Source organism: Neopelma chrysocephalum, unplaced genomic scaffold, assembly GCF_003984885.1.
Source record: "Neopelma chrysocephalum unplaced genomic scaffold, ASM398488v2 Primary Assembly neopelma1_81, whole genome shotgun sequence".
NCBI classification, from domain to species: Eukaryota; Metazoa; Chordata; class Aves; order Passeriformes; family Pipridae; genus Neopelma; species Neopelma chrysocephalum.
In genome coordinates this window covers 3800199-3810851 of record NW_020897743.1, presented here as the reverse complement: position 1 = coordinate 3810851, position 10653 = coordinate 3800199, and the positions used below count along the sequence as shown (strand labels likewise).

The 10653-nt window shown below is 51.9% G+C and overlaps 1 protein-coding gene and 5 non-coding genes across 7 annotated transcripts; all 6 read right to left on the bottom strand.

Annotated features, from left to right (window-relative positions):
• Positions 1-255: 255 nt before the first annotated feature.
• Positions 256-10621, bottom strand: DKC1 (dyskerin pseudouridine synthase 1). 2 transcript variants are annotated; one of them, XM_027690468.1, is made up of 15 exons: positions 10543-10621; positions 10294-10355; positions 9929-10015; positions 9325-9416; positions 8732-8916; positions 8176-8240; positions 7476-7602; positions 6976-7106; positions 5887-6030; positions 5339-5459; positions 4167-4285; positions 3318-3421; positions 2807-2873; positions 2044-2202; positions 256-1567 (listed from the first exon to the last, which is right to left on the bottom strand). In XM_027690468.1, exons 1-15 carry the CDS (start codon positions 10556-10558, stop codon positions 1499-1501), a joined length of 1548 nt encoding a protein of 515 aa, XP_027546269.1. In that variant the 5' UTR covers positions 10559-10621; the 3' UTR covers positions 256-1498. The 2 variants fall into 2 exon arrangements, with proteins under 2 accessions (XP_027546269.1, XP_027546270.1); XM_027690469.1 differs by lacking the exon at positions 256-1567 and adding an exon at positions 2626-2689 and having other exon boundaries at positions 2139-2202; positions 10543-10620.
• LOC113971125 lies at positions 3770-3845 on the bottom strand. Its single transcript, XR_003535445.1, has one exon. It is a non-coding gene; the product is annotated as a small nucleolar RNA SNORD83 (small nucleolar RNA).
• LOC113971128 lies at positions 4875-5121 on the bottom strand. The gene has a single exon (XR_003535448.1). It is a non-coding gene; the product is annotated as a small nucleolar RNA SNORD17 (small nucleolar RNA).
• LOC113971127 lies at positions 6666-6800 on the bottom strand. Its single transcript, XR_003535447.1, has one exon. It is a non-coding gene; the product is annotated as a small nucleolar RNA SNORA36 family (small nucleolar RNA).
• On the bottom strand, positions 7196-7271 carry LOC113971126. Its single transcript, XR_003535446.1, has one exon. It is a non-coding gene; the product is annotated as a small nucleolar RNA SNORD83 (small nucleolar RNA).
• On the bottom strand, positions 7826-8072 carry LOC113971129. The gene has a single exon (XR_003535449.1). It is a non-coding gene; the product is annotated as a small nucleolar RNA SNORD17 (small nucleolar RNA).
• Positions 10622-10653: the final 32 nt, after the last annotated feature.

Genomic DNA, 10653 nt, shown 5'->3' with positions numbered 1-10653 from the left:
AGCTTCCAGGCATGTGCCCCAGGTGGGTTTTGTCAAAGTGGAGGGTGGCCCCATGGCACCTCCAAAGTCCTGAGCAATGACAAGACCCCTGTAGAGATGGTCCACACCATCATGACCATTTCTCTGCCTCCCCTCCCCATGAACAGACCACTTAAGAGGAGCCAGATGAGCGACAAAATCACCCAGTTAAAAACAGGACTTTTATTTTTTATGTAAAAAAGAGGAAATAAAAATGGACCTTTTTTATTTTTTTTTCTGCTCAGGTTCTGACAGCCACCAGCTGCTGTCCCCACTGCCTGCATTCATCTCCAGCTATGGAGGGGAGGATAGACAGTTAAGATAAAAGCAATGAATGAGGTTAAAAGTCGCAGAATCTCTGTGGGGATGAATCTCAGAACAAAGCAGCCTGGATCCTTCCCCATTTAAGAGGAGCTAAAATCCTGGCACAACATTACCCCTGTGACAGAGAGATCTTTGACCCCCAGTAAGCCATTCCAGATAAGGAAATTAGGAAAAGTCTTTCTGAAACTGCTTAAGCCCAGCACCCAACACCCCTTGCAGAGCTGCCTCTGACCAAGCTTTTCCTGACAAGGACTCCAGTCCCTGCAGCCCTTTAGAAAAGTACACAGGCCAGTCACCCCCTGATCACCCTCTGTCCCTCAGCAACATCCCCACTTTTAGCCTTCAGAGCACACTGGGCATCAAAACCAGGGAAGGCAACCCAGAGCCCTGCAGTTCCAATCCAACAAGTGGGTAGAGAGGAGCAAAGAGCCAGCAAGAGGAACACCCTGGCAAGGGCACTGGGTTTGAGGATAAGCTGACAACCAACAAGCATATCCCTGGGCAATACAGCAAAAAGGAGGAAGCAAATGTTTTAACGTTTACCTTTTGTGAAAAAGGTAAAAAAAGAAAAAAAGTATTGAAGAATATCTGGGGGGACTATTTCATTTCATGTAGGTCAAGCCAAGCATGTGGCCAAGTTAAAAACAAACCAGAGCCCTTTCAATAACTGATCTGACTGTCCCCATCCAAACCCATTCAGATGGGCTGTGACAAAGACAGTCCTCCAGGCACCAATACATTCTTTTAACTGTCAGGTAACAGCTTCAGCCTTGGAAGAAAAGGAAGAGGCAGTAGTAGAAGGGAGAGAAAGATTATTCCACCCTCTAGGTGAAAACAGACACCAAGTAAAAGCCAGAAGCTACAGCTTCCCTGAAGATATCACTTCTGTTGGCATCACGGTGCTCAGCTTCCAGAGATCAACCCAGTGCAGGGACAGTCAGGCACCCCGCTCCTCTGGCAACCCTTAAAACAGGATGAAGAGGGGCACCTGAGCAGGGCACATCCTGGGCAAACACACCCGCTCACTCATACACAGCAGAAAAGAACCTGGAGCTTGCTGGCCCCTCTGCCAACATAGCCAGTCCTCCTCTTCCCAAGGCCTCAGATTCCTCCTTCCTTAATGATGAGGTTGCCTGCTTTGGACAGATCCAGTCGCTTACTCTGAGCTCTCTTCGACCTCCTTTTGTTTCTTTTTCTTCTTCTTCTTGGTGCTGGTCTCACTGGTCTGTGGAGAGGTTGGAAAGGTCAGGAAGAAACCAAAAAGGAATCCCTCACTGCTCATTTCAGGAGGAACAGCCCCACTCCAGAAGCACTGCAGGCTCCCCATTGCCACAATGCTCCCTCACCACCATAAAAGCACTCAAGCACAGACTGAATGCCAGCACCATCCTCCCCCCAGGGCCCACGACAGGGCACCAGAGCACAGAGGTGGCCTGGCAGGAACCCATCAACTGTCCCAGGGCTGCTCACCCCATCCCTGCCCCACTGCACATCCACCCTCACAAGCCTCACCTGCCCTATCTCCCAACAGCCAGTTCAGTCTACAAATGCACCTCTGTAAAACATCTTTCTCTGCTCTGGGAGCCTGGCACTTTATGGACATGCACAGCAGGATGCTGATGTGTTTATCTTGGAGGTATTTGGGACACACAGCAACCTCCCCCACGTTTGGACCACACCATGGCAGCACCCATCACATACCAATTCTATTTGCTCTCCCCCGCTCTCAGCTGCCTCTTTGGCCTTCTTCTCCTTCTTCTTCTTTTTCTTTTCCTTTTTGCTCAGCTCCTCTGGTGGAGGGGTGGCAGGGGATGGGGGGGTCACAGCTTCATCACTTTCACTCTCTGACTCTCGCTTCCTCTGTTGGGGGACACGTTGTCAGACACACCAACACTTTCCAAGGGAGCTCAGGGGAGGAGAAAACTGTTTGCAAGCCCACTGCAGTATTTTGCCTGATTCAACCCAACTTCAGTTAAGAATGCTTTAGGCAGGCAGGGTGACCTGCAGATTGCCAGAGGCCCCTCCAGCATATGCTGTCCAGGATTTGCTTCTGCCAGTATTGCACCCTGTACTTCTCAATGTTTCCTGTATCCCAAATATTCATGTAAAACACTGCTTCACCTTTTCAGAGGCATGCAAAAGCCCTGACTTAGGTAATTTTAGATGCAACTCTTGCATGGACCTTTCTGCAACTGTCTGTAGTCTCCAAGAAGGTTCTCTGCACTCAAAGCACAGAATCCCAGAGACAAACACCCAGGGAGGGTAAGGCCTTCAGCAGGTCACCTTACACCCAGCTTGTGGGCCACTGCACACGTGGAGGCTCTAGGCTTCCACAGCATGGAACACCCTGTGAAACAAGCAGCACACAATCCATCACCCAATACAAGCTGCCTAAAGGAAGTGGTGCACATCCATTCATCAGGGCCCAAAAATCCTACGGCCAGAGAGCACTAACGATACTCACTTTTGAAGCCCTCTCCAGCTCTGACACAGGTCGGTGATCGGCAGCTGCTTCTTTCTTGGATGTATCCCTGAAAGGAAAGATGCCCAGGTTGAGCAGGACAGTTGCTGCCTCACACTGCTCTGCACATGTACAAACTCCTGTTCCCCTCACAAGGGCTCCACAACCCACCCCAGGAGCTGGGGGGGGAAGTTGGTGTGGGGAAGACCTGCAGCCTGCACCAGGGCCAGCTGGGCTGGGCAACAGCGAGGCCTCCCCCATTTAATTTAGCAGACTGACTCCCTCTAGAACCACAAGCACAGGCTAAAAAGGGATAACTGTCTGCTCAGGCACTTTCCTTCCAACACTGCCCAACATGTGCAAGAAATGCAACTGCACTGCACAGGTTGGGACAGCCAACAGCCCTGGGCCAAGCCCAACGTGTTCCACGATCAAACAGCAGCACCCAACCCTGCCCTTGCTGCACAGGGCTCCCCTCTGAACACCACGAGGGAGCCACACACCCTGTACCCACCTGTAATCCACATACTCCTTCTTCCAAGAATCTGGTGTGCTCTCGTTGGGCTTTCCGTGCTTGTCCAGCAGACCCTTCTGTATCATCATCTTCTTCTGACTGGCCTGAGAGCAAAGTGCAACAAGTCAAACTGCAGCTCCAGGTAAGAAAGATCCTCCCTGGGGCTTCAGCCACTCAGCCTAAGAAGAGGTAATGCAGGAACAAGCCAAGCCAACAACTACAGTGTGCTTAATGCTTTTCCAAGGACCTTCTAGTAAATCACACAAAACATGCCCTGCACAGCAGCCTAAATCTCAGACCAGAGGCATCTTCATCAGTAAATAAGGAGCCAATGGATGTTCCCACTCTTCCTGTCCTTCAGGCACAATTCAGTGTCTCACAAGACAGTTTGCATTTAAACAGTGTTGCAGCTGCACCAGAAGGAAAAGCAGCTCCTTGCCCAGCCCCTCCAGAGCCATCAGCATGGGGTGATAGATGAGGGTCATCTTTGCACAGAGTGCTAATGCCATCCACTTCACATCATTTGGCTCTTTACCAGAGGAGGGCTGGTGCTGTACAGACCCGAGGAGCCTGTTCCTTAACACCTGCAGTGGCCCCAGCTGGGCCTTGAGCAGAACTGCCCAAGCTCTGTTGGGAGGAAAGGCCTTGCTCCCATCAGCACTGGGCTGGCATGGCCCTGGCACCGGGAAGTGCCACCCCCATGGCTCCAGAAGGCTGCAGTAGAATTACAAGAAGTCCCTGAAGAAGACACAGGCACAGCTCTGCCCAACGGGGACCCCAGAGTCCCACATCCCACCAGCTGGGCTCCCACCAATGCACCGGGACAGACTGCATCCCCACACCACTCACCTTGGGGCCCAGACCCCATTTTCGGGGATATGTGTCTCTCTCCATGATCACTCTCTTGATCTTTGCCACGATGCCATGGTCACAGGTAGAAATGACTGCTGTGGTCATCAAGGCAATGGCTGCAGAAGCAGGCAGGGTGGCCATTAACTCTTTAATAGCAGAACTGTCAGCACAAAGAGGACCAACACCCCCCACCAGGGCTGTCTCACCCCAAAGACTTGCTGGAAGCAGGTTCTGGACTAACACTTCCACGAGCTGCCCTGCTCAAAGGCAGCAAGTTTGCCAGCCATGGATTAACCACTCCCAGGCATCTCAAGGAACCACACCACCACAGGAAGGAACAGAGCTGCTCCTTTGTCAGCTCCCACAGTCTTGCAGAACCAAGCTAGAGGAGACTAATCCTACCAATAATTTATGTTTTTCTCCCCAGGACCCCAAGATGACCAGAGTGCAGGTAGTACAAAGAGAAGGGTTGAACGGTCTGGCTGTGTTAGAGCTCCCAAGGCTCCTCAATCCCATGGGTCTGGACAGAGCATGGGGCCATGCAGCATTGAGCACCATCGCTGCGTGTCAGCACCTGTCACCTACACAGCTTCTCTGAAGGCCCTTTAAAGAGCACCCTTTGAAGTCACTGCACAAAAGGTGGCAGTTGCTTGAGTCCCTTTGCACTGATCTGCTCAGGAGGTGTGATGTGCCAGGTGGCAGCATGTGATCAGACACCATCCCTCGTCCCAGTGAGGATGGAGCCCCCCAAGGAGGGGCTCCAGCCCTGCCAGCACTGCTCCCCTCCTGCAGGCAGCCAGCCACACAGCACAGCAGCCCCCAGCAGGACACTGGGAGACTGCAGCATGTCTGGAGGCTGCACACCACCCAGACCCTAGAACAGGAACTGGGGTGCTGCAGGAGGGCAGCACCACTGCACTCAGAGAATGGATAAACTGTGTCATCACCTCACACACACAGCACACCTGAGCACCACACACAGCTCATGAACCCTTCACACCCTGCCCAGGACTGACTGTGTCTTAACACCAAGTGCCTTGGGCCCACAGTCCCCATTAGGAAGCACTAATTAAACCTTCTCTGCACAGGGACTCATTTGTGGCGCATTCACTGTCACACAGCCTGGTGTTTCTGCAGTTAGCTGGGCACAAGAATGAGGAGTTTCATACCTAGGCAGATAGCTTCTCCTTTTGTGGTGATGACAACAATCTCCTGATTAAGCTCAATACCATCTTCATACCTCAGAACACCAGGCAGCATGATCTTGGCTCCATAGCAAATGGCATTAACCTGAAAATGTAGAGAACAGGAGGGCTTGTAGCTCTTAGAAGAGTAAAAACAAGGGAACGAGTGCCTCTAATTTTTAGCTTCCCATTGCCATTACCATCCCAGCAACAATACCCCTAGCTATTTATTTTTGTCCACTTCATAAAACTTGGGGGCTTTGGAAGAAGCCAGCAAAGCATCTATCACAGTGGGTGAGGCAGATCTCTCATAACCATCAGCGTCCTCCTCAAGTGAGGAGAGCAGATTCTGTCACTTAATTCTTGGCTCTTGCATCCCACTGCTGATCTGGCAGTGGCTCTCACTGGGTTCTACACAAGTCACAATCAGGACAGCATTGGACATCACACGGTTCCTGGTTCCTTGTATTAAATCTGCCGTACAAGTCGAGAGGACGCTGTCACTGTCAGCTGGCCCTGCCTCAGGAACTCACCGCACTGTCTTTCATGACAAGCCTCTTGTGTGAAGTCAGCAGCTTCTCCAGGGGCAGGATGACTCTCCTCAGGTAGCTGTCATCCTTGTTGTTGTCGTACTGCCACTGTGCATCCAGCACGTCGTGCATTGTCACCATGTTGTCCTGCAAAGATACAACCCCTCTAAACTCTCCCACCAGCCACCAACTTGAAACACCAACACACACACAAAAAAGCAGCCAAAGTCCAACAGCAAACGTGCTGAAGGGAGTGAACAACAGATGCCCAACTCAATCATTAAAATGCATTCTAAAAGAAGCAAGAATACTTTCCATCTGGAGCTTGAGGGCAGTCTGATTTGGGCTACCAGACTTCAACCTTCCTAATATCAGACAGCACTTGGATCTAGTGTACAAGGTCTGTCCACAGGAAACTTTAAAATACGACCTAACGTAACTTCCTGGGACTTCTAGACAGTCTAAATTAACCAGCTCTTCCAACTGTGACATGGAATAAATCCTGAAGCAGTTGCAAGCACCCAACAACTGGAATTCAGAAATGACTGCCAGTGATTACAGCTGTGCTAAGAGCACAGATGGGTGGGGAAGCACTTGCATTTTGATACTGCAGCTTTGCAAAGAGAGAAATTAATTCTGGAGGATCCATCTATGATCTGACTGAAAAGACTGTACAAGCATTCAAAATCACATGAGGCTTTATCTCCCAGGCTCATTCCAATGGAACACATTCCCTGGGCTGTGCCAATGCCAAGCTGACAGCTCACACTCCTGAACTTGTGGTTTGTAGGCTGAGAAACACAGGTGACATAAAACAAACCTTCAGTCACCACAGTGCACTTCCCAGTCACTCACTGTCCCAAAGTTTAATTACCAGAACAGGAGCAACATCCTGAACTGAACTCAACACTTTGGTTACAGACCCACCTACGGAAAGAGCTCCCACTTTTTGGGGGCTATTCACAAAACTCCTCCTGGCAGCCACATGCCTAAACCTTCTCCTAACACTGTAAAACTCACACAGCTCCAAGAAATTCTTCGCAATTCAGACCATTTCAAGGGGGCTGGTTACAGTGGGAGCTGCCACTCTACCTTCTCTCCCAGGATGCCCGAGCGGACCCTGCGGAGCTCTTGCATCTGGCCCCCCACACCCAGCAGCAACCCCAGGTGGACACACAGGGTCCGGATGTACGTGCCTGCTTCACAGCTCACCCAGAAGATACCTGGAATGGATGACAGAGGAATATTTAAAATTGACGTCTAGAAATGAACCACATCCTTTAAGAGAAGCTGTATTTCCAATCCTTCACAGAGCCATCAGAATGGGGTGATAGATGAAGGTCATCTTTGCCCTGAGAGCTAGTGCCATCTAATTGACATCATTTGGCTCTTCCACGAAGGATGTAGCAGTACAAGCAACAGATGGGATTTGCTTCTCAGCACACAAAAATAATGCATGAAGCACTTACTGCTTGACAGTGGGGAGAATTTAGGTCTTAAGACATCTGCCAAGAATGTAAAGCAGCCCATTTCACAGAAAATTTTATTAGCTGCCTGCTTAAGAGGAAGAAGGCAGGAGAGCCCTGTTTTACCTAATCTTCTCTCAGGATCATACTCCACCAGCTTGCTCTCATAGATGGTTCTGACTCTCAGTTGTCGTTTGACAGCAGCAATGAGGGGTGGTCGCTGAAACAACGCGCCCGTCAGAGTTTCTATCGCCTGAGGGAGGAAGGAGAAGCAATAGCTCACACCTGTGCCCAAAGGTAGGAGCACCTTGGAGTCTCCAGCAACCATGACCATTCCCATGAGTAAGAAAACACAAGGTTCATCATAATTTGGTGATGTCATATTTAATAAAGCCAATCCAAACCTGTGATGTGCTCAAGATGTCACCCCAGCTGCCAGTGAGCACAGCCAGGCTTTTCCCATCAGGTGGCAGCGTGTGATCAGACACCATCCCTCGTCCCAGTGAGGATGGAGCCCCCCAAGGAGGGGCTCCAGCCCTGCCAGCACTGCTCCCCTCCTGCAGGCAGCCAGCCACACAGCACAGCAGCCCCCAGCAGGACACTGGGAGACTGCAGCATGTCTGGAGGCTGCACACCACCCAGACCCTAGAACAGGAACCGGGGTGCTGCAGGAGGGCAGCACCACTGCACTCAGAGAATGGATAAACTGCGTCATCACCTCACACACACAGCACACCTGAGTTCCACTCCTGCCCCCTCATCTCCCACCAGTGCCCAACACTTTGCATGCCAGGTGTCAGCATGGCTGAGAGCACGGGAGACTTACCCTGGCCAGCTGAGCCTCACTCTCAATTGCATTGTGCAGCCGAACAATTCCCACATACTCTTTGCCTGAAAGAATGACAAGAGCAGTCAGGAGCGGCCACTTGCATTTAATGTTGACCTCCAGGTCCACACTCCCTCAAAGCCACGTGTCCCCAGGGCCCTGAAAACTTAACAACCACCTCTCCTAGGAAGCATGCACAGTTTATTCTGGAGCTGGTTATTCTTCCAGGGAAAGAAACCTAAGCTATATTTATTTCTTCACCAATTTTTATTTCACTGGACTGGAAAGAGGTTGAGGCTGTAAGTTCAATTAGCACATAAAACCTTGTCAGAAGTGTTTTCACTGACTTAAAACAGTACAAGCCCCAGAGAAGCAACCAAAAATCACTTGTGACAGCATGGATGTGTCCTCAGTGCCTCAGAGTGACATGCAACCCTTGAAGTTCAAGGCACTGAAGGCCAAGATCGGCCCTTTCAGTACTGGAAATCTCCACTTTGTCTCCAAAAGCACTTCACACGTCCCCAGTCACTGTAAATGGCCTGGGCAACAAACATACCTGCGCTCTGCTGAGATTTGACCAGGCGTGTTGCCCTCTCAATGCACACAATGAGGCACCCAGTCACCTTAGGATCCAGAGTGCCACTGTGTCCGGTCTTCTCCACTCGGAGGATGCGCCGGATCCACGCAACCACCTCATGAGAGGATGGATTGGAAGGTTTGTCGAGGTTAATAAAGCCAGACCTGTAGTGCAAGATGGCAGAGAGCAGGGGCTAAGCATCGGGGCAAACACAGCAAGAGTGCACACACTGAGCTGCTCCGTGCACAACAGGTGATATATTCCACGGTCAAGGAGTTCTCTTCTCCCCTGACTGCTCTGTACTTAAAGGAAACCAAACTCCAAGCAGTCTCAAAGCCTAGCAGGCCAAAGGACTTTTCCAAAGACCCCAGAGAGTTCCTCAGGCGTTTGCATGTTTATCCACAGACCAGCCACAGCCCCAGAAAAAAAGCAAACTTTACATTAGATGTTCACTGATTACTGGCAAGGCCCTGAGTCAAGCAGAAAGACACAAGGGAAACCCAGACAGAAAATGTTTTGAAAGTATTAACTGTGAAAGAAAAATAAACCACTCTGGCCCTTATTGCACTCACCTAACATAATCAGAAATCTCTCTCTTCAGAGGATTAGCACCGGAAGGAAGAGGTGTGTAATGTGCTGTCCTCACATTTAACTTGTCAAAGTTCTACAAAATCCAAGCAGAAGCAGAAGTTACAAATCTTCTTGAGCTCACCTTGGTTTCAGCATTGCTTTCCTACAATGCATCTCCCCCAGGTACACAAGATCTGATTTGTAAATGTCAGAGCCACTTCCAAAATCAAACAGACCCAAGAATGAAACCACAATGTTTCACAGAAAAAGAAATAAACAAATCTTGCGCTGAAATAGATGGGAAAGTAGCAGAATACACATCTTCTTTACAGCAGAAGATAAATCCAGTACGCCCCAGAAACTCAGCACAAGCAACTTGGGAATCCATACACATCACAAGCTATGGCCAGACCCAAATAAAAAGCTCAAGAAATCTGGCACGGTACACTTATAAAACAGGCATGGAAATGATACTGCTGGTCAGACCTAATAACACGATTTCTGCATGCAGTGGGGTTACACAAAGCAGCAGTGCACCTCCACGGGCAGAGGACAAAAGGAGCGGGAGAAGGGATAGACCACGAGGCCGAGCAGAACCCGCCGTACCTTTAGCAGCAAGGGCCACTGCGACGTGTCCAGCTGGGGCACCCGGGACTCGGGCTTGATGAGAAAGTCCTCCGTGTGCTGGATGTCCTGTGGGGGGGCGGAATTCACCGGGATCAGAGCGGGAAAAGCCGGCGGGCCGCGCTCCCGCCGTCTCCACGCGCCCGCTCCACGTGGCCCGGGAGGCTCCGCTGCCGCATCCACGTGGGGCGGCCGTGCTCCCTCCGGGAATAGCGCGGGAGAAACCCATCCCAGCCCTACCCACCCTCCCCATCAACCATCCCACCGCGTCCCCACGGATGGGTCTGGGGGAGCCCCCCCCGGCACCCCAAACCCGGCCCGGGCAGACCCCCGCCCCCGCCGCTCACCGCAACATCCTCGTCGGCGAGCGCCCGCTTCTCCTTCTTCCTCTTCTTCTTCACGCTGGAACCTGCGGGAGCGACACGCCGGGAGTGAGCGCGGGGAGCGGGGCAGGCCCGGGAGGGGAAAGGGGGAGCGGCGCGGGGAGGGGGCAAAATCGCCCGCAGACCCTTCCCCCCCGTGTCCGCCCGGAGCCCCCCGCGTCCCCCTCCCCGCCGGGGGTCCCCGCGCCCCCGCCGGTCCCCACCGCTGCGCACCGTCCCCGTCCGCCATGGCCGCGTGGTGTCCCCGCCGCACGCACCGGAACGGCCGCCCCGTCCCGACGGGCCCCGCGACGGCCTCGCGTCACCGGCCCCGCGTCACCGGCC